This window comes from Pan troglodytes, chromosome 15, assembly GCF_028858775.2.
Source record: "Pan troglodytes isolate AG18354 chromosome 15, NHGRI_mPanTro3-v2.0_pri, whole genome shotgun sequence".
Taxonomy (NCBI): Eukaryota; Metazoa; Chordata; class Mammalia; order Primates; family Hominidae; genus Pan; species Pan troglodytes.
Window position 1 is genome coordinate 21196421 of NC_072413.2, and position 20643 is coordinate 21217063.

General features: G+C 53.5%; 3 protein-coding genes and 1 long non-coding RNA gene across 19 annotated transcripts in view; 3 read left to right on the forward strand and 1 right to left on the reverse strand.

Annotated features, from left to right (window-relative positions):
• LOC134808342 (uncharacterized) overlaps positions 1 to 275 on the forward strand; it is a 3871-nt gene extending 3596 nt beyond the window's left edge. Inside the window, exon 2 of the long non-coding RNA XR_010151070.1 lies at positions 195 to 275. This is a non-coding gene — a long non-coding RNA (uncharacterized LOC134808342). The remainder of the gene's footprint in view (positions 1 to 194) is intronic.
• SLC7A7 (solute carrier family 7 member 7) overlaps positions 1 to 1553 on the reverse strand; it is a 57298-nt gene extending 55745 nt beyond the window's left edge. For 5 of the 9 annotated variants that reach the window (XM_063793209.1, XM_063793200.1, XM_063793210.1 and 2 more), the window contains exon 1: positions 1022 to 1126. The gene's annotated coding sequence lies outside the window, so the exon portion shown is untranslated. The other 4 variants (XM_063793201.1, XM_063793198.1, XM_063793207.1 and 1 more) reach the window with 3 other exon arrangements.
• On the forward strand, positions 1118 to 5628 carry MRPL52 (mitochondrial ribosomal protein L52). 8 transcript variants are annotated; one of them, XM_009427472.4, is made up of 6 exons: positions 1169 to 1230; positions 1332 to 1392; positions 1469 to 1536; positions 2246 to 2319; positions 4700 to 4764; positions 5453 to 5628. In XM_009427472.4, the coding sequence occupies exons 5-6, from the start codon at positions 4720 to 4722 to the stop codon at positions 5600 to 5602; spliced, it is 195 nt and encodes a 64-aa protein (XP_009425747.1). In that variant the 5' UTR covers positions 1169 to 1230; positions 1332 to 1392; positions 1469 to 1536; positions 2246 to 2319; positions 4700 to 4719; the 3' UTR covers positions 5603 to 5628. The 8 variants fall into 8 exon arrangements, with proteins under 8 accessions (XP_001157181.1, XP_009425743.1, XP_009425742.1 ...); XM_063793218.1 differs by having other exon boundaries at positions 1182 to 1222; XM_009427468.3 differs by lacking the exon at positions 2246 to 2319 and having other exon boundaries at positions 1120 to 1222; positions 4700 to 4771.
• Positions 5629 to 7654: 2026 nt separating this feature from the next.
• MMP14 (matrix metallopeptidase 14) lies at positions 7655 to 19021 on the forward strand. The gene is made up of 10 exons (XM_001157686.8): positions 7655 to 8222; positions 12749 to 12897; positions 13172 to 13294; positions 13669 to 13976; positions 14516 to 14677; positions 14970 to 15130; positions 15629 to 15767; positions 15888 to 16038; positions 16509 to 16624; positions 16966 to 19021. Exons 1-10 carry the CDS (start codon positions 8115 to 8117, stop codon positions 17295 to 17297), a joined length of 1749 nt encoding a protein of 582 aa, XP_001157686.2. The 5' UTR covers positions 7655 to 8114; the 3' UTR covers positions 17298 to 19021.
• The last annotated feature ends 1622 nt before the right edge of the window (positions 19022 to 20643 follow it).

The window sequence follows — 20643 nt, forward strand, 5'->3', positions numbered from 1 at the left end:
GGTAGCACTTATAAAAATGGAATGTCACATCTTAGCTCCAATACAATACCTCTTTCTCAGGAAAGTCATCTTTGATGGTCTACTGTAGATCAAGTTCACACTATAAACTCACAAACAACATGTATTTCCTTTCCCAGCACTCAATGACAATATTCATGTATGTCATCATTTGATTGTCTCTTTTTTTTTTTTAGTTGGAGTTTCACTCTTCTTGCCCAGACTGGAGTACAATGGCGCATTCTCGGATCACCACAACCTCTGCCTCCCGGGTTCAAGCAATTCTCCTGCCTCAGCCTCCCGAGTAGCTGGGATTACAGGCATGTGCCACCATGCCTGGCTAATTTTGTATTTTTAGTAGAGACAGGGTTTCTCCATGTTGGTCAGGCTGGTCTCGAACTCCCAACCTCAGGTGATCCGCCAGCCTCAGCCTCCCAAAGTGCTGGGATTACAAGTGTGAGCCACTGCACCTGGCCTGTCTTGTTTCTTTTATACCGAGAGCTCTATCAGGATATTGATGTCTGGTTTTGTTCTCCATAAAATCTACGCCTAATACAGCACTTATCACACAGAATTTTTTTTGAGACAAGGTCTCGCTCTGTTACCTAGACTGGAGTGCAGTGGCATGATCTCTGCTTACTGCAGCCTTTGGCCTCCCAGGCTCAAGCCATCCTCCCACCTCAGCCTCCCAAGTAGCTGGGACCACAGGCATGCGCCACCACACCCAGCTAATTTTTCATTTTTTTGTAGAGAGGGAGTTTCGCCATGTTGCCCAGGCTGGCCCAATTTCCGATTAACTCTAGATTTGATTACTTTTCTTAGTCTAGGAAAACTGTGTTACAGTGATGCGAGGATCTGTAGAATGACGTGGATGTTACCCCTGAGATCAAAGTTACTATTAATATCAATTTCAATGAACTAGAGACCGCTGTAGGGAGGTTGTGGGAACTGTTCAGAACGGCTTAATCTGGGAGGACACGACTTCCACTGAGAATGCATGCGCTGAACGACAATTCGTTTTCACCTCAAAAACCTGTACTGCAGTTTTGTCTCTCTTTCCGTACGATGACCCAAGATGGCGGAGCCCGTGATTGAAAACCCAGATTCAAGATGGCGACTTCCTGCTTCCCCGATAGCGTCGCGCGCGGCCACCGAGGCCACGCCTACTTCCGGCTACCCCGGCTACTCCTGCTCAGCATGGCTGCTTTAGGGACTGTTCTCTTCAGTGAGTGGGTATAGATAGGGACCGTGGACTCGGGGGCCCTTTGGGGACGGGCACAGGACCCCTGATCCGGCTGCGCGGCCTCTCCCCCAACTCTGCTCTGTTCTCCCAGCAGGTGTCCGGAGGCTGCACTGCAGCGCAGCCGCTTGGGCGGGCGGCCAGTGGCGACTACAGTGAGTGCTGGGATGAGGGCACCTGGGGGACCAGAAGCTGGGCTAGGTCCTCACAGATCTGTTTTTCTCCACACAGGCAGGGACTGGCTGCCAACCCCTCCGGCTACGGGCCCCTTACCGAGCTCCCAGACTGGTCATATGCGGGTAAGCGCTGATCTGGCAGTTAACTCCACTGGGGAGATTTTCACCCAGAGGGAACGCCCCTGGACGGGGAGCTGGGGGTATCAAGGTGGGGGCGTGTAAAAGTGTTTAACTTTTTATTTGGAAAACGGAATTTGGGGAAAGAAACCCTCTTGTTTATTTTGTAGTTTGCATTTCGACTAAGGAAGGTAAAGCTAAACAGGATCTTGGCTTGTGGAGATAAGCAGAAGATAATTCTGACTTGGGGCCGCCAGGGTGGAAGGGGGTGACAAGACTTCTGCGTTTTTCAAAGGGAGACTTTTTTTTTTAACCAAGAACCACTTTTCTCTGTGGTTAGTGAATTTTCAGTATTTGGTACCAAATGCAGGGAGAGCTCTTTGAAAAGCTGCAGAAATAAGCGTCTCAGAGGGGTAGAAGGATGAAGACTATGGATGGCAGGCTCCCTTCAGAAAATTCTTTTACCTTTACTTACAAAGGAGAGAGGGAGGGAGAATAAATATTAGCCCTAGAAGGGAGAACCTTAGAGAAGTTGAAGCTACTCCCCATTCTCCTTATGAGACTCCAGTGTACAAGTAGGAAATTTGAGGCCTACAGAAGTGAATTGCACATGATCATACAGCTAGGTAGTAGCAAAGCCAGGACTAGAACATGGGCCAGTCCTCCTTGACAACACAGAGATCTGAATATTTAATACCCTATTGTTGCTCTCTAGGGGTATGATCCTGCTTAATTGGATAATTGGTGACTGAGGAAGATGGTGAAGATTTTTTCTACTTGTTATTTACTGTAAGAAGCCTGGCATCTCCTTGTAGTAGTATGGACTATTGGAAAGACTCTGGAATTACATATGACTGCTGCTTTTTTTTTTTTTTTTTTTTTGAGATGGGGTCTTACCCTGTCACCCAGGCTGAAGTGCAGTGGCATGATCATCGCTCACTGCAGCCTTGATCTCCTGGGCTCAAGCAGTCCTCCCACCTCAGCCCCCCAAGTAGGTGGGACCACAGGCACACACCACCATTCCTGGCTAATTTTTTTTTTTAACTTTTAGTAGAGACAGGCTCTTGCTATGTTGCCCAAGCTGGTCTTGAACTCCTTAGCTCAAGTGATCCACTTCAGCCTCCCAAAGTGCTGGGATTACAGGCATGAGCCACCACGCCCAGCCTATGGACTTTATTCTTAATCCAGGCTTCCCTTCTCGCTAAGTTTGTGGTCTTGGACAAGTTACTTAATTTTATCTTAGTCTCAGTTTCTATATCTGTAAAAGAATACCTATCTCATGTGGTTCTTTTAAGGATAAAATGAAACAATCAATGTAAAGCATGTGGCATACACAATATTGGTTCCCCTTCCTGGTAAATAACACCTCTTCTCTGTCTTGCCTTCAAACTTTTGGGCAGAGTTTTCACTCTGTTTCTTTCTTTGCGGAAAGTAAACTACTTGGGTCAGATACTGCATCTTTTCAGCAAGTCAGCAGATATTTATGGATTTTTATTAACATGCTTATGTGTCTGCACTATACTGTGAATAGCAAAAGCTAGCGACACAGTCCCTGACCCAAAGAACTTAAAGTCTAACTGGGACAAAGCATGGATGTTTTAAAAATTAAGTAATAGTATTCAGGGCCATGCACCTACAGTTCCAGCTACTCGGGAGGCTGAGGCAGGAGAATCGCTTAAGCCCAGGAGGCAGAGGTTGTAATAATCTGAGATCATGCCATTGCACTCCAGCCTGGGCGACGGAGCGAGACCTTGTCTCAAAAATAATAATAAATAATATTTCAATACTCTGCGCCTTTCCAAAAGGACCTGAGGTAGCTAAATAACACTTAAAAAAATAAAACAGAAAAGTACAGTAAATGTCCCAAGGCAAATAGGTGAATATTAAATATTCAGTACTTCTTTCAGAAGAGAAGGCTGATGGACTTGAAGAGATGAGCGTTTCTGGGAAAGTTAGGGTTTGAGTGGACCTAAGGATGAAGATTTGGCTGGAAGAAAAGGAAAAGAGGGCATTTCATTGTGGAGTGGGATGGAATTTAGCAAAGGTACATAGTACAACAGTGATCACATTGCTTAAGAGTTTCTGGGTTTTTTTGTTTTTTGTTTTTTTTGAGATGGAGTCTGGCTCTGTCGCCCAGGCTGGAGTGCAGTGGTGCGATCTTGGCTCACTGCAAGCTCAGCCTCCCGGGTTCAGGCCATTCTCATGCCTCAGCCTCCCCAGTAGTTGAGACTACAGGCGCCCACCACCACGCCCGGCTAATTTTTTGTATTTTTAGTAGAGACAGGGTTTCACCGTGTTAGCCAGGATGGTCTCAATCTCCTGACCTCATGATCCGCCTGCCTCAGCCTCCCAAAGTGCTGGGATCACAGGTGTGAGCCACCACGCCTGGCCAAGAGTTTCTGAAGACAAAACAGTAGATTCAGCATTGCAGAGGACCTCAAATACAAGGCTAGTGAGAGTTCAGTGAAATAGAGTAGTAAATTAGCCGGGTGTGGTGGTGCGCACCTGTAATCCCAGTTACTCGGGAGGCTGAGGCAGGAGAATTGCCTGAACCTGGGAGGTGGAAGTTGCGGTGAGCTGAGATCATGCCATTGCACTCCAGCCTGGGCAACAAGAGCAAAAGTCTGTCTCAAAATAAAAAATAAAAAAGGCCGAGCACAGTGGCTCATGCTTGTAATCCCAGCACTTTGGGAGGCCGAGGCAGGTGGATCACGAGGTCAAGAGATCGAGACTATCCTGGCCAACATGGTGAAATCCCGTCTCTACTAAAAATACCAAAATTAGCCAGGGATGGTGGCACGTGTTTGTAGTCCCAGCTACTCGGGAGTCTGAGGCAGGATAATCTCTTGAACCCGGGAGGCAGAGGTTGTAGTGAGCTGAGATTGCACCACTGCACTCCTACCTGGCAACAGAGCGAGACTGTCTCAAAAAATAATAAATAAATGAAATAAAATGAAATAGAGTAGTAATGTGTCTAGGAGCTTATTCTGGGTTATCATACCTCACCCTTGAAGATGATGGACATATTTTAGGATAATTAAGCTACAATGTATATGAAATGGAAGAGAGGAGCTAGAGACTGGTTCTTCCCTTATTCCTATCACAGTATTTGCACAAGGTGATGCAGACCATCTCTAACACTTGCCTTTTCTCTCACTTCTACTTGTAGATGGCCGCCCTGCTCCCCCAATGAAAGGCCAGCTTCGAAGAAAAGCTGAAAGGGAGACGTTTGCAGTGAGTGGTTAGAGCAACAGCCAGGGCTACCTGGAAGGAGAACATTTAAATCATAATTTGTCTTGAGCTGTGTTGCACCTAAGCAAACATGTACCCCTCATACAGAGGTTTTATTAATAACAGCCAAAGGTTTTTTTTGTTTTTGTTTTTGTTTTTTGTGAGACGGAGTTTCGCTCTTGATGCCCAGGCTGGAGTGCAATGGCGCTATCTCAGCTCACTTCAACCTACTCCCGGGTTCAAGTGATTCTCCAGCCTCAGCCTCCTGAGTAGCTGGGATTACACACATGTGCCACCACGCCCAGCTAACTTTGTATTTTTAGTAGAGATAGGGTTTTTCTATGTTGGTCAGACTGGTCTTGAACTCCCCACCTCAGGTGATCTGCCTGCCTCAGCCTCCCAAAGTGCTGGGATTACAGGTGTGGGCCACCGTGCCTGGCCCCAGCCAAAGGTTTTAATAGCACTGTGAGAAGGGAGGAAGAGAGTGGGGCACTCCCAGGACAGGAACCAGTAGTAGAATCCTGCTGCACATTTTGCTGTCTCCCTCTGCTTCCCAAGCCAGAACTCGCTCCCACTGGGGAGTCAGCAGCGTCATTTTCCAGATGAAACCTCTGAATTTGTAAGTGGAAGGATATATAGTATAGCGCTGAAGTCCCAGATGTTATCCACACTGTTTTCCTGTCTGTTTCAGAGACGAGTTGTACTGCTGTCACAGGAAATGGACGCTGGATTACAAGCATGGCAGCTCAGGCAGCAGAAGTTGCAGGAAGAACAAACGAAGCAGGAAAATGCTCTTAAACCCAAAGGGGCTTCACTGAAGAGCCCACTTCCAAGTCAATAAAAAGCAACTCCTGCCTCCCTTCCTCACCCTGTCTCTGGATTTCTTTTCTGTCACCTAGATGCTTCATCCAGCCAGAAGATAGCCTTCACGTTCCCCATCTGTCTTCAGAGCAAAAGAGCTGGGACACCAAGAACAAGCTGTTAGATCACTGCCTGGGAGGCTTGGCTTAGTACCCTCATCTCTGGTTCCATTCCAGTTCACCTAAGTCTTGCTTTAAAATTTTTACCTCCTAGCTGGGTGCGGTGGCTCACGCCTGTAATCCCAGCACTTTGGGAGGCTGAGGCGGGCAGATCACAAGATCAGGAGTTCGAGACCAGCCTGGCCAACCCAGCCTGGTCAACATGGTGAAACCCTGTCCCTACTAAAGATACAAACAATTAGCCGGGCATGGTGGGGTGCACTTGTAATCCCAGCTACTCAGGAGGCTGAGGCAGGAGAATCGCTTAAACTCGGGAGGTAGAGGTTGCAGTGAGCCAAGGTCGCACCATTGCACTCCAACCTGGGCGACAGGGCGAGACTCCATCTCAAAAAAAAAAAAAAAAATTACCTCCTTTGCAGGCCATAGGACTAGCCCAACTATGAGAAATAGCTGTTCTGTGAACATGAAAAGGGGACAGCAGTTTCCCCAGTTCTGGCCAGGCAGTCAAGCCTTTAACAGCTCACGCACAGTTTAGGCCATGTACAGCTGGCATCTAATAAATGTTTTCATGAAAAAGATTTTCTAGCCAAGGTCCGTTTTTTGGCAAGCATCTGGTGTCAGTCTTCCTAACATTCAGATATGTGGTCCAGGAGGTTACCCCCACTGGGAAGGCTGATGTGGGAAGAATCATACCTGGGTGTTGCATGTTCTGCCGAGAGTGGGGTTCTGAGGTCTCCATGGTTCTGTCTGCATTCCAGAGATTGGTTGAAGAGGGGCCTGTACCTCCCAACCCCAGCTTGTGTAGGAAAGCCCTACATAAGGGCTCAGCCCTCAGTCACTGTGGGGTAGGTAGCTGTTTAATAATACACACCATATACCTCCCACAAACCTGGAGGCTCCACAGGACCTGAAAAGCTTTTCATTTTATTGATCATGAATCTGAGGGCAAAAGACCTTTGTTTTCATTACAATACTGAGCACTAGACTTCTATTCTTCTGCCACAGAAGTGCATCCCTAGGATTTCTGGAGCTTCCTACCTGACCTAATTTCTGTCCACCCTCCTCTATTCCTTCCTTTGCTTTCTTCTCCCTTCCTCCTCGCACTACCTCCGTCCTCTCTCACTGGCCAAATGCAATTCTTGGATCTTAGATTTCGCTGATAGTCTAGTTTTCTGTCTCCCACACTTTTCCTGCTTCTGTTGTGCTTCTTTTCCAGACCTGTCTAGTTCCCAACTCATCTGTCTCCCTTTCTCACGGTCAGCTTTATCCTGCCCTCTCCCTTCCCTACATACCTCCACCTTTTGTTCTGAGTCCAGCAAGTCCCTAAAGGAGATTATAACTCTTTAAGAATTGCCTCCTTTTTCAGTGTAGAGGTGGAACTAAACCCCAGAGTCCCAACTCCCAATCCCTTCTTTTACAATAATTTCACCCAACTTGATTTGCTTTCCCCCAGATCCCACGGCCTTGTACCCTTTTCCTCCCAGCGAGTTCCAATTAAAGGTGCAGCCACATTACAAATGACAATAAAGGAATCACCTTTGTCTTTCTACAAAGGTTGGAGCCACAGATCCAGTATGGTTGTGGGGTTTGTTGTTGGTAGTTGTTGGGTTATAGTTTGGATTTTTTAGCAGCAGAGGGAGGGACATAGACAGTTGTCTACAGGGCCCAGAAGATAACCCCCTATTAGTAAACTGGCCCCTTCTCCCTCTGCAGGTCTCATGGGCATGGAAGAAGACCCCACCACCATCCCACACTCTGAGCTCCTCGTTGCCCCTAGCCACATAGCCCCCAATAATTCCCACCCTGAGGTGAGACAAATGCTGAATATCAGAGGAATCAAGCCACTCAGAATATGCTTATAGGGACAGAGTCTCCCACATCCCGTCCCCTGGATCCCCCTACAGCCCCCTGCTGTCCATCGCGGCCTCAACCCCTGCAGATGGCAGCCTGCACCACAAAAAGGCAACTTAGAGGTGTTTTTTTTTTTGTTTGTTTTTTTTTTTCCTTCCAGTTCTTGGTTGTAATTGGATTCAGGCTAAAACAACCACGTCCCCAACCAGGAAAGGAGGGCACTGGGGCGGGGACGGAGGAGAGGCTGTGGGAGAAGGGAGGGACCAGAGGAGAGAGCGAGAGAGGGATCCAGACCCCAGTTCGCCGACTAAGCAGAAGAAAGATCAAAAACCGGAAAAGAGGAGAAGAGCAAACAGGCACTTTGAGGAACAATCCCTTTAACTCCAAGCCGACAGCGGTCTAGGAATTCAAGTTCAGTGCCTACCGAAGACAAAGGCGCCCCGAGGGAGTGGCGGTGCGACCCCAGGGCGTGGGCCCGGCCGCGGAGCCCACACTGCCCGGCTGACCCGGTGGTCTCGGACCATGTCTCCCGCCCCAAGACCCTCCCGTTGTCTCCTGCTCCCCCTGCTCACGCTCGGCACCGCGCTCGCCTCCCTCGGCTCGGCCCAAAGCAGCAGCTTCAGCCCCGAAGTAAGTGAGCTTCCCGGCCCTTCCCGGAGTCGCGCCCGCCGGGAGGCGAGCCCGGGGGTCTCCTAGGGGACAGCCTCTATTCGGAGAGGAGGGCTTTTGGGATCTCCGCTGCTCAGGCCTGCAGGATTCCCCCTCCCTTTCTTTTTCCTCTTCGTCTCCAAACTTCCAGATCGATCCAACTTTTGCCCGCTTCCAACCAGCTGCCCCCACCCCCTGCGCCGCCGACTCTCCTTCCCATTCCTTCTTTTTTCCCAGTCCTTGGAAGAACTTTACAACTGGGGCGAACTCCCCCCTCCCCAATTCCCTTGGGCTCTGCGCTCAGCTCTGGAACCGCCTGATAAACATTTGGACTCCGCTCAAACCCCGCGCTGTCCCGGCTCCTCGTCATGCGCGAGAGTTTGTTGTTTCTTCGACTTCCCAGCTCTCCAGCGCTCTCCCGCCGGCGCGCCCTCCGATGGGCGCTTCGGCCTCCCCGGGTGGCCCAGGCCTTCAGCGGACGCGTCTGCGGCCAGGTGGGGGTCAAGGGTGGACGGCCGAGCGTCCAGGGCCACAGCCCCCGTGTCCCCGAGAGGACCCCGCTGTGTCCCTACCCGCATCCCTGGCGTCGAGGGTCGCAGCGCCGGCGCGCTGGCCGCGTTTCCGTACACACAAAGCTCTCCTTGTGAGCCGGGCCATCGGCCGGGTCGCTGCCTCCCCCTATCCCCACCCGCGTCGGCGCCTTCAGGCCCTTTTTGTTGTTAATAGTTTTTCTGTGTTAACTGCAGGGAGCCTGGGGGCGTCGCTTGGGGAATGGGGAGAGGGTCTGGTCCGGGGTGCCCTCACGTCGCGGCTGGCTCGGGCGCCCCCCACCCCCACCCCGGCCCAGACGGTGGCCCACCGGGCCCCAGAGGAAGCTGCGTGGGAGTTGTTTGAGGAGGTTTTTCCTCTCTCTCTCTTATTTTGGGGTGAAGGTGGGAGACGGATTTAATGAGCTTCTTATTTTGGGCCATCTCAACCCACTCAGCCTGGCAAGGGCCTGGGTGCGGTCGGGAGGGGCCAGGAAGGGCCCTAGAAGGGGGATGGGATATGGGTTTGGCTTCTCCGCCCTGGTCCCACCCCGGAGAAAACTCTTTGGAAAGAATACTGTCTTCTCTCTCCGTCCCTGAAAGGGTCTGGGGCCGACTGGAAAAGTATGGCCCCAGGAATGGGGGTGGAAGACGAAACGTGGAGTGCTCAGAGACCAGGGAGAGTAAAAACCTGCCCTGGTGCTGGAGGCTGAGCCTGACTGTCCGGGAGGAGTCGTCCTCTTCCCAGGCCTAGAGTCCTCTGAGACCTGAAAGGGAGCGCCCCTAACAAAATGAGCCTGAGCATCTGGGGAGCTGCCGACCGCCAACTTCACTGCCTTGCCTTTTTTCCCTCCCCTGCTTTGCTGGGTCCCCCAGGGGAGGGGCGGCTGCCCTGGCTCCGTTTTAATTGGGTCATGGGCGGTCCCAGTGCCAGAACCACCATTTGCTTCTGGGCCCAGGAAGGGAGGGAGGAGCAGCCCCAGAGGCTAGGATCCAGGGCCTACTGCAGAGCTGGAGGTCCCCCCACCCTCCCCTGGACCCCTAAGCCAAGGTGGGAGGTGTTCCGTTGACTTTCTCCTAGGGGATACCTTGCATCTCTCTCATTCGCAAAGACAAAGCCAGCCAACTGAGTTCTTTGACCCAACATAGTTGCTTTTTTCTCCAGGCCAATGTGGAGGGAAAGCTGGGGTGGTGCAGGCCTCATGCAGCTGGGTCCCTCCTACCAGGCCTCCAGAGTCCTGCACCAGCTCCAGGACAGCCCTCTCCTCCCCATGGCCTGTCTGGCGCTGGGCCCTTCCTCCCACCCAGCCGCAGACAGAAGAGTCCTCTCTTCTGTGGTTTCGACCTCATAGTCTCTGTGAGGAGAGAAACTTGCCTAGGCCTGGGGGGAGGAGAGGGATGGGGGCACTTCCTTTCCAGGCCTTGCGGCTCTCTTGACTCCAGGGAAGTCCTTCGTTTGACTGAGCCTTCATTTTTCTCCCGAGGGTATGGGGTGGAGGTTGTGGGTGTGAATATTTAGACCCGCCTAGCTTCTTGAACGACTCCAGAGGGGATTTCCCCCAGAGCTCCTGGATGTGGATTCTCCCCATCTCTGTGCTGCCCTTCCTTCTGTCGTTCTGCTCTAGGCGAATTCTCTCAGCTTTGCTCTCTGAGGGTTGAGGGGGCCTGGCCTCAGTCCTCCTGCCTTCCAGTGTCAGTAGACCAGTCCCATCCTTCCCCAAGTCCTGAAGCAGCTGCTCCTCAACCAAGGGTCATAAGCCCGGGGTGTGTTTATCCTGCAGGTATGCTAGGGGCAAAAGACATTTCCTGCATAGTTAGGCACAGGCCACAGCAGGCCTCCCCAGGCACTGGCTGTGGCATCAGCCAGAACAGGTCAGGGCAAGCCTGCAGCTCCCTGAGAGCAGCCCCGGACTGGTGTGGACTGCTTGGCTCCCTCTGGTATACCAAAGGTTAAATGTCACTCCTTCCTCTACCCCTGAGGAGGGGCTCTCAGAGCCTCAGAGCTAGGTGGTGCTAGGGTTGTTCTAGCCAAGACTGTTGGCTGGGAAAAGGCTGGGTTGTTTACATCTCGGGTTCTAGCTCGCATCAGCCTTGGGGGATCACTTCCCAGAACCATGTTGCAATTCTTGCCCCTGTGGGCTCAGGTCCCCAGTCAGCTGCTCTTGAGTCACCCCCAGTCCCCATGCAAGACTACTGCCCCATCACCAGGACCTGAGCCCAGAGGTGAAGGACCATGTGGCAATCCAATCCTGATGACCTTGGCTAGGAGATGCAGCACCCAACAGCAGCCTCCCCCATCTCCCCTCCAAGGTCCCATCCTGGGCAACCTACAGCCCCTTCCTGAACTCCCTAAGAAAGCAAAGCTGGAGCAGGGACTAGAGCTATCTGGGTGGTGTCTTCTCCCCATAAAAGAATCCAAGCATCTTCATATTTCATATATAACTTGGCTTGTTTTACTTTTTTTTTTTTTTTTTTTGAGACAGAGTCTCGCTCTGTCACCCAGGCTGAGTGCAGTGGCGCGATCTTGGCTAACTGCAACCTTGGCCTCCCAGGTTCAGCAATTCTCCTACCACAGCTTCCCGAGTAGCTGGGATTACAGGTGCCCACCACCACGTGCAGCTAATTTTTGTATTTTTAGTAGAGACAGGGTTTCACCCTGTTGGCTAGGCTGGTCTCGAACTCCTGACCTCAGGTGATCTGCCCGCCTTGGCCTCCCAAACTGTTGGGATTACAGGCGTCAGCCACCACGCCCAGCCTGGCTTGTTTTACTTTGAGGCTTTAAGAAAATACTCCATTGTTCTTACAATAAAGGCTGACTTTCTCCTCAACAGGGCTTTGCAGTGTGTGTACCTTTTAATCAAACACCAAAAACCTAACATTAATTTAATTTAAGGCAATATGCCAGCCTTTATATTATGACCAATTCACAACATACCTGAAATAAAATACAGTCACCAAGTCTCCTCCTCCACCCCATCTCCCACTTCCTCTGTTGAGAATCTTTTTTTTTTTTTTTTGAGACGGAGTCTTGCTTTGTCTCCCAGGCTGGAGTGCAGTGGCGCAATCTCAGCTCGCTGCAAGCTCCGCCTCCTGGGTTCACACCATTCTTCTGCCTCAGCCTCCCGAGTAGCTGGGACTACAAGCGCCCGCCACCGTGCCTGGCTAATATTTTTTGTATTTTTAGTAGAGACAGGGTTTCACCGTGTTAGCCAGGATGGTCTCGATCTCCTGACCTCGTGATCAGCCTGCCTCGGCCTCCCAAAGTGCTGGGATTACAGGTGTGAGCCACCACGCCCGGCCTCTGCTGAGAATCTTAAATAGGCCTTTAGGTTCCAAGCCATAGGTCAGATGCTGCTTGGATAAGGACAGCGGCAGGATCCTGGCTTCAGCTGGATCACACCTCTTACCACATCCCAAGTTCCTAGTTTCCCCTTGTAGCAGCCAGCCTTAGCTCTAGCTCTTTTTTCTGCCCTCCTTTCTAAAAAGATCTCAGCTGTGAGGGTCCTGGGGACATGGCACTCCCATCCCAGGAGGGCCTCAGGTCAAGCCCAATAGTAGAGCTCACTCAGCCTGTCAACACCCCTCCCCACACATCATGGGCATAGCCCATTCCCAGGTGGAACACGCTATATTTGTAAGAACACTGACATGGGGGAGAAAAGTGCTAGAAGGAATCACAGCTCTGAGAAGACATCTCAGAACCCCATTAAACCACCAGGGCTCTCTCTCATTTTCAAGAGAGCTACAGCCAAAAGCCTGTTTGGGCCCATAGCCCCGAGGGGACAAGCCATAGCCCCGAGGGGCCTGGGCCAGAGATCAGGTCTAGCCTGGGAGTTCCTCCAGACCTGCTGCCGGAGCCAAGCTGGGAACCCCCTGCCCTTTCCTTACCAAGCCAAGGCTGTATGCTGGGCATTGTCGGGGAGGTAGAGGCACCCCATGGGCCAGGTGGGGACACTCTAAGCCATACCCCTTTCCCTACAGGCCTGGCTACAGCAATATGGCTACCTGCCTCCCGGGGACCTACGTACCCACACACAGCGCTCACCCCAGTCACTCTCAGCGGCCATCGCTGCCATGCAGAAGTTTTACGGCTTGCAAGTAACAGGCAAAGCTGATGCAGACACCATGAAGTAAGTGCTAGACCCTGGCAGGAGTTCTGCCTAGCATCCACTGACAATGCCAGCGCCAGAAATGTTCCTACCTGAATGCCTGGCTTGTGCACCCCACCCCCCCATATCTCATCCCCCACGTGCTGATCCTGACCCTCTCATATTCACCCTGACCTCATAACCTTGGCCTTTCCCCACATTGACACACAGCAAGTCTTACCCAACACTGATCGTGGAGACCTTTCTCTTTCATACACTGCACTGATCCCAATCCTCGCACCCAAACCCACTCCAGGGCCATGAGGCGCCCCCGATGTGGTGTTCCAGACAAGTTTGGGGCTGAGATCAAGGCCAATGTTCGAAGGAAGCGCTACGCCATCCAGGGTCTCAAATGGCAACATAATGAAATCACTTTCTGGTGAGTCCAACAGGCAAGCAACCTTTCTCACATCTGGTTATTATTTCCTACCCATTGTGCTTATGCGGGGACTCAGAGACCCCCTGCCCCACTCCCCTCAGTTCCTGGGAAGCATCCGTGGGAGTGGGGAGGAAAATGGCTCTCATCCTTGAGAGAGGTGTAGCCATCAAGGGTGCACCCCAGTGCCAGAGAGCCAAAGCCTGAGGATCCCTTGTTCTTGAGACAGAGGCGTTGTGCATGAGGTAGCAGGAAGAGTTGGGTCAGGCAGAGGTGGCTGGGCAGCACAGTCAGACCTGGGAGAGTGCAGGGAAGGAGAATGTTGCCCCTCTTTATCCTAACACACCCCATCCTCTCCCCACGTGGCTGGACCTCAGCATCCAGAATTACACCCCCAAGGTGGGCGAGTATGCCACATACGAGGCCATTCGCAAGGCGTTCCGCGTGTGGGAGAGTGCCACACCACTGCGCTTCCGCGAGGTGCCCTATGCCTACATCCGTGAGGGCCATGAGAAGCAGGCCGACATCATGATCTTCTTTGCCGAGGGCTTCCATGGCGACAGCACGCCCTTCGATGGTGAGGGCGGCTTCCTGGCCCATGCCTACTTCCCAGGCCCCAACATTGGAGGAGACACCCACTTTGACTCTGCCGAGCCTTGGACTGTCAGGAATGAGGATCTGAATGGTGAGCCAAGTATCCCTGGGACTTACTCTGGAAAAAGCCAACAGTCATTTGTAGGGGTGGTTCCCCTCCCTCCTTCCAAAATCTCCGGGCTAGAAGGGACCACAAAGACCTTCTGGTCTAACTTCTGACAAAAGCAGGAGTCCTGTTTGAGCTATTTACATCTGGTCCCCCCTCTCACCCACTGACTGGCTTTCCAGTCAAAGACTTCAAAGCATCCTTATTGCCCACTTTTCCAGACCGATGTCATGTCTAGCTCCCGGGAGAAACTGGGGACTAGAGAGGGCCTTGGCTTCCCTTAACACAGGTCTTCCCGGGATGGGGGTCCTGCTTCCAAGCACTCTCTCACCTCCACCCAGAGGAGCTTGCTGACTGGCTTTGTGCTTAAATACCAGATAAAAAGCTAGACCTCAGAATTTGGCCACTTTGGATTGAAAACATGGGCAGCAGGCTTGGAGGTGAAACCAAAGCTGCTGGTGGGGAAGCAGGGAGGCTGAGGGAAGGGACTCAGGCTGCTATCGTCACTGTCCCCATCCTTCCAGGAAATGACATCTTCCTGGTGGCTGTGCACGAGCTGGGCCATGCCCTGGGGCTCGAGCATTCCAGTGACCCCTCGGCCATCATGGCACCCTTTTACCAGTGGATGGACACGGAGAATTTTGTGCTGCCCGATGATGACCGCCGGGGCATCCAGCAACTTTATGGCGAGTAGTCTACACCCACGCCTGCTCCCTCCTCTGCTGCTTGTTCCCTCCTGGTCTACGCATTTCCCCTCTTTTATGCCTTGCAGTCTCCGCACCGCCCCCTGCCACCCTGCCCCTGCCTCTATCGGCTCCACTTTTGAGCCCATCTTTTGTGTCGCCTCCCAGTTGGTTGCTTCAGCCTCCCCTAGAAGCCCAGCCACACCTTTCCAAGGGTATTGTCTGCCCATCTGTCTGTCCTTCCTTCCCCTCTCTCCTCCTAAGTCTGAAATGCCCCTCGTGTTTTCTGCCCCAGGGGGTGAGTCAGGGTTCCCCACCAAGATGCCCCCTCAACCCAGGACTACCTCCCGGCCTTCTGTTCCTGATAAACCCAAAAACCCCACCTATGGGCCCAACATCTGTGACGGGAACTTTGACACCGTGGCCATGCTCCGAGGGGAGATGTTTGTCTTCAAGGTGAGAAGAAGTGGGCTGGTTTGAAAGACAAAAGGGCCCTATGGGCTGGGCATGGTGGCTCATGCCTGTAATCCTAGCACTTTGAGAGGCCAAGGCAGGTGGATCACCTGAGGTCTGGAGTTCGAGAGCAGGCTGGCCAACATAGTGAAACCCCGTCTCTACTAAAAATACAAAAAATTAGCCAAGTGTGGTGGTGGGCGCCTATGATCCCAGCTACCTGGGAGGCTGAGGCAGGAGAATCACGTGAACCTGGGAGGTGGAGGTTGCAGTGAGCCGAGATAGGGCCATTGCACTCCAGCCTGGACAACAGTGTGAGACTCCATCTCAAAAAAAAAAGGCGGGGGGGTACTCTGTGGTAGGGCGGCTGGGTGGAAGTGACAACAGCTGGACTAAAAACTAAAACTGAGGAACAAACAGCAGTGCGGGAGCTTTGGGGACTGAACCAGAGACCTAGGCCGCAAGACATAATGGACTTTTCCTGCATTGACCGGCTTCCAGGAGCGCTGGTTCTGGCGGGTGAGGAATAACCAAGTGATGGATGGATACCCAATGCCCATTGGCCAGTTCTGGCGGGGCCTGCCTGCGTCCATCAACACTGCCTACGAGAGGAAGGATGGCAAATTCGTCTTCTTCAAAGGTAACCAGGCACTCCACTTTAGTCTTTGGGAGTGAGGAGGGTCTCCCTAGAGGAGCTGATTTCCTCTAAAGTCCCTAGAGCCTAAGTTGAACCCAGACGTTGCCCTCCTGTCCTCCCCAGGAGACAAGCATTGGGTGTTTGATGAGGCGTCCCTGGAACCTGGCTACCCCAAGCACATTAAGGAGCTGGGCCGAGGGCTGCCTACCGACAAGATTGATGCTGCTCTCTTCTGGATGCCCAATGGAAAGACCTACTTCTTCCGTGGAAACAAGTAAGACCTCAACCCCTTAACCCCAGGCCTCCCTCAGAAACCACCACCACCCCAAATTCCCTCAGTTCTGGAGAAAGACCCACTTTACCCCCAACATGCTTCCCTGGAGAAGGAGCTGGCTGAGCCTCTGCTGTTGCCTAGAAATGGGCAGCCTCCTTTGGGCACCGTGTGAGTGGGATGTGACCGGGTCATTCCAGACCTGGTCATTTGGCGCCTCCTGCCCCCAGCACTGTGCCTCCACCCCAGCAGCCAGGCACTGTCATTAGGGCTACTGGTGGCTCCTTGCAGCCTGGGCCCTCCCTTCCACCCCCACCTTCCGCCGCTTTCAGCAGCAGGCCCTCATTACTCAAAACCCCTGTCCCCACCCTGTCCACAGCTATCCTTTGCCCACTGGTGGATTCGGTCCGGGTCTTGTGCCTCCTGAGGACATGCCCAGTGTCCGCCACTGCCCTTCCTTTCCCCTTCCCCAGGTACTACCGTTTCAACGAAGAGCTCAGGGCAGTGGATAGCGAGTACCCCAAGAACATCAAAGTCTGGGAAGGGATCCCTGAGTCTCCCAGAGGGTCATTCATGGGCAGCGATGAAGGTGAGAGGAGCAAGGGAAGGTGTCGCTGAGAGAAGGATGGGAATAGGGAGTTGAGGAAGAGCGGGAGGGAAGCCTGAGGGAGTGCTGTGTGGAAAACAATGGCGATGATAATACCACATACCAGGCGCTGGGCTAGGTGCTTCCACACGTGGTGCCCATTCATCCCCACCACCTTCCAACCTGGTACTATAAGCACCCCCATTTTACAGCTGAGGAAGCTGATGCTCACGAAGGTGGAGGGAAGCTCAGCTGCCCTCACATTAACAGAGCTTCCCTCGCTCCTCTCCTCTCCTCTCTTTGGGTCTTCCCTTCCTTACCACCTTCTGATTCACTCCCTGCAGTCTTCACTTACTTCTACAAGGGGAACAAATACTGGAAATTCAACAACCAGAAGCTGAAGGTAGAACCGGGCTACCCCAAGTCAGCCCTGAGGGACTGGATGGGCTGCCCATCGGGAGGCCGGCCGGATGAGGGGACTGAGGAGGAGACGGAGGTGATCATCATTGAGGTGGACGAGGAGGGCGGCGGGGCGGTGAGCGCGGCTGCCGTGGTGCTGCCCGTGCTGCTGCTGCTCCTGGTGCTGGCGGTGGGCCTTGCAGTCTTCTTCTTCAGACGCCATGGGACCCCCAGGCGACTGCTCTACTGCCAGCGTTCCCTGCTGGACAAGGTCTGACGCCCACCGCCGGCCCGCCCACTCCTACCACAAGGACTTTGCCTCTGAAGGCCAGTGGCAGCAGGTGGTGGTGGGTGGGCTGCTCCCATCGTCCCGAGCCCCCTCCCCGCAGCCTCCTTGCTTCTCTCTGTCCCCTGGCTGGCCTCCTTCACCCTGACCGCCTCCCTCCCTCCTGCCCCGGCATTGCATCTTCCCTAGATAGGTCCCCTGAGGGCTGAGTGGGAGGGCGGCCCTTTCCAGCCTCTGCCCCTCAGGGGAACCCTGTAGCTTTGTGTCTGTCCAGCCCCATCTGAATGTGTTGGGGGCTCTGCACTTGAAGGCAGGACCCTCAGACCTCGCTGGTAAAGGTCAAATGGGGTCATCTGCTCCTTTTCCATCCCCTGACATACCTTAACCTCTGAACTCTGACCTCAGGAGGCTCTGGGCACTCCAGCCCTGAAAGCCCCAGGTGTACCCAATTGGCAGCCTCTCACTACTCTTTCTGGCTAAAAGGAATCTAATCTTGTTGAGGGTAGAGACCCTGAGACAGTGTGAGGGGGTGGGGACTGCCAAGCCACCCTAAGACCTTGGGAGGAAAACTCAGAGAGGGTCTTCGTTGCTCAGTCAGTCAAGTTCCTCGGAGATCTGCCTCTGCCTCACCTACCCCAGGGAACTTCCAAGGAAGGAGCCTGAGCCACTGGGGACTAAATGGGCAGAAGAAACCCTTAGCAGCCCTATGCCTCTCGAATGTTAGCCTTGGATGGGGCTTTCACAGTTAGAAGAGCTGAAACCAGGGGTGCAGCTGTCAGGTAGAGTGGGGCCGGTGGGAGAGGCCCGGGTCAGAGCCCTGGGGGTGAGCCTGAAGGCCACAGAGAAAGAACCTTGCCCAAACTCAGGCAGCTGGGGCTGAGGCCCAAAGGCAGAACAGCCAGAGGGGGCAGGAGGGGACCAAAAAGGAAAATGAGGACGTGCAGCAGCATTGGAAGGCTGGGGCCGGGCAGGCCAGGCCAAGCCAAGCAGGGGGCCACAGGGTGGGCTGTGGGGCTCTCAGGAAGGGCCCTGAGGAAGGCACACTTGCTCCTGTTGGTCCCTGTCCTTGCTGCCCAGGCAGCGTGGAGGGGAAGGGTGGGGCAGCCCAGAGAAAGGAGCAGAGAAGGCACACAAACGAGGAACGAGGGGCTTCACGAGAGGCCACAGGGCCTGGCTGGCCACGCTGTCCCGGCCTGCTCACCATCTCAGTGAGGGGCAGGAGCTGGGGCTCGCTTAGGCTGGATCCACGCTTCCCTGGTGCCAGCACCCCTCAAGCCTGTCTCACCAGTGGCCTGCCCTCTCGCTCCCCCACCCAGCCCACCCATTGAAGTCTCCTTGGGCCACCAAAGGTGGTGGCCATGGTACCGGGGACTTGGGAGAGTGAGACCCAGTGGAGGGAGCAAGAGGAGAGGGATGTCGGGGGGGTGGGGCACGGGGTAGGGGAAATGGGGTGAACGGTGCTGGCAGTTCGGCTAGATTTCTGTCTTGTTCGTTTTTTTGTTTTGTTTAATGTATATTTTTATTATAATTATTATATATGAATTCCATTCAAATCGTTCCTTTTTTGTTAACAAGGGGCATGGGGAGGGGTGGGGGTGGGGGGGCAGAGGCGTCTGACCCCAGGAACCTGCAGGGCGGGGCTGGGTCGGTGCCCTCTAAGGACAATTTTGACCTTGTTCAACCTTTCCACAAAGAATAAATTGTGTTTCACATTCCTTGTGTGGCTGAGCTCTGTAGAGGGTGACGGGCTGTGGGTGAGAGGAGCTGGATGAGGGGCGGGCACACGTCATGAGCAGCGTTTTCCATGAGGTGGGGCTTTGGCATTTTTCATAAAGGAGTATGTTTATTCTTAGTGGACTAAAGGGATTCAGGGGCCAGAGTTGGGGAGCAGGGCATACCCATAGGGGGCAGCGGGGTGGCTGACAGAGCTCAGCTGCTCTCCCACCACCTGGCTTAAAAGGCTGCCTTGAGACCCAAGGCTCAGAGACAAGAGGAAGTGGTCAAGCTGAGGCCACTTGGAAAATCTTCCTAAATTGCATTACCGTGTCCTGTGATCCACCCGCAGACCCTCAGTTTCCTCATGCCTCTCTGCCTGAGGCAGGGGGATTCCCATGATCATATTCGGCCTTGGGCTCACTGGCTTTATCCGAGCCCTCAGGACCTAAGAAGCCTCTTCCAGGCCTGGGGCTCTGCTGCTAAGACAGAAGGAGACAAGGGAGAAAGAGAGAGAGGTGTTGCTGCGGGGCCTGCTAGGAGCAGCCTGTCTCTGGCCAAACAGAGATCTCATCCCAATTGCCCGGAAGAACCAGGATGGTCAGGTTGGAAGGGCAGAATAACAAGGCTTTGCTTCCTCTTTCCTTAGAAACTCCTGCCCCAGACAGGGTTCCCAGGCTATCCACCCACCCTTCCTCTGAAACCAGCCTGGAGGGAGGAATCAGTTCAGTGCTGAGTCAGCTCAGCTGGAGGAGAGCAGCCCCTTTTTTTCACCCCCCTTCCCTTCCTGCCTCCGCCCAGCCCACCCTGGGCTCCAGCCCAAACTCCCTCCACCGCCTGCCTTGCAGAGTCCTGGCCCCATCTATGCCAGTCAGTCTATCCAGCTGCTATTCAGGGCTGGTTAGTGTGATTGCTTTGGCAGAAGGGGTACCCCACCTTCCTGCCTGCCAGGAACCCTGACCCTACGCCTGGCCTCCTGCGCCTCCCCTGCCAACAGCTGTTTGGCAGTCTGTGTGTCTCGGTGGAATTGGACACCACCTCACCACCACCCTTACCGGAGGGGATGGGGACCTTGATAAGGTGGCAGGGGAAGTCAGGGGCATCTGAGGGTGGTAGGGTCTGTGCGGGTGGCAAAGAACTCAAAGATGAGCTCATGGCCCCTTTGTGTTTTTGTGGTCCACATCTGGAGGCAATTACAGATGTTATCCAGTGGGAGTTTTGCAAAACACAGCTGGAGCCAGTGGAGGAGCCTGGGGAGGGGGGACTGCCAGAGAGAAGAGGAGGGGGAGCCTAGGGCTCCCGCGCTGGAGTGCGGTTTCCCCATCACGAGGAAATTGTTTGGCCCTGATTCTGGAATCACAAGATGCTCTCTGGAGCCAAGGGGGAGAAATGGGAATGGAGGACCAGAGACAAAGGGGAAAGAGGTAGAAGATGGGCTTATAAAACCCCCCACTGCTAAATTTGACTGGTTTAAAAAAATAAAATTAAAATTAAAACAAGCTTCACAAGCGGAGAGAATTTCAGGGTGGAGGCGGCAGGGTCCCGTGCTTCTGACGTGCCTGGGCCTGCCTGATCCACCCCAGTGAGGCTGCCCGGGGACCCTGGGAGGTGCCTTAGTGATCAC

Excerpts from the sequence above, each read along its gene's own strand:
- MRPL52 (XM_009427467.3), top strand. The coding sequence starts at position 1,195 with ATGGCTGCTTTAGGGACTGTTCTCTTCA. Across the intron at positions 1,223-1,331 it reads TTTAGGGACTGTTCTCTTCA|CAGGTGTCCGGAGGCTGCAC; the intron begins GTGAGTGGGTAT and ends CTGTTCTCCCAG. Across the intron at positions 1,537-4,699 it reads CCCAGACTGGTCATATGCGG|ATGGCCGCCCTGCTCCCCCA; the intron begins GTAAGCGCTGAT and ends TTCTACTTGTAG.
- MMP14 (XM_001157686.8), top strand. The coding sequence starts at position 8,115 with ATGTCTCCCGCCCCAAGACCCTCCCGTTGTCTCCTGCTCCCCCTGCTC. Across the intron at positions 8,223-12,748 it reads GCAGCAGCTTCAGCCCCGAA|GCCTGGCTACAGCAATATGG; the intron begins GTAAGTGAGCTT and ends CTTTCCCTACAG. Across the intron at positions 12,898-13,171 it reads GCTGATGCAGACACCATGAA|GGCCATGAGGCGCCCCCGAT; the intron begins GTAAGTGCTAGA and ends AACCCACTCCAG.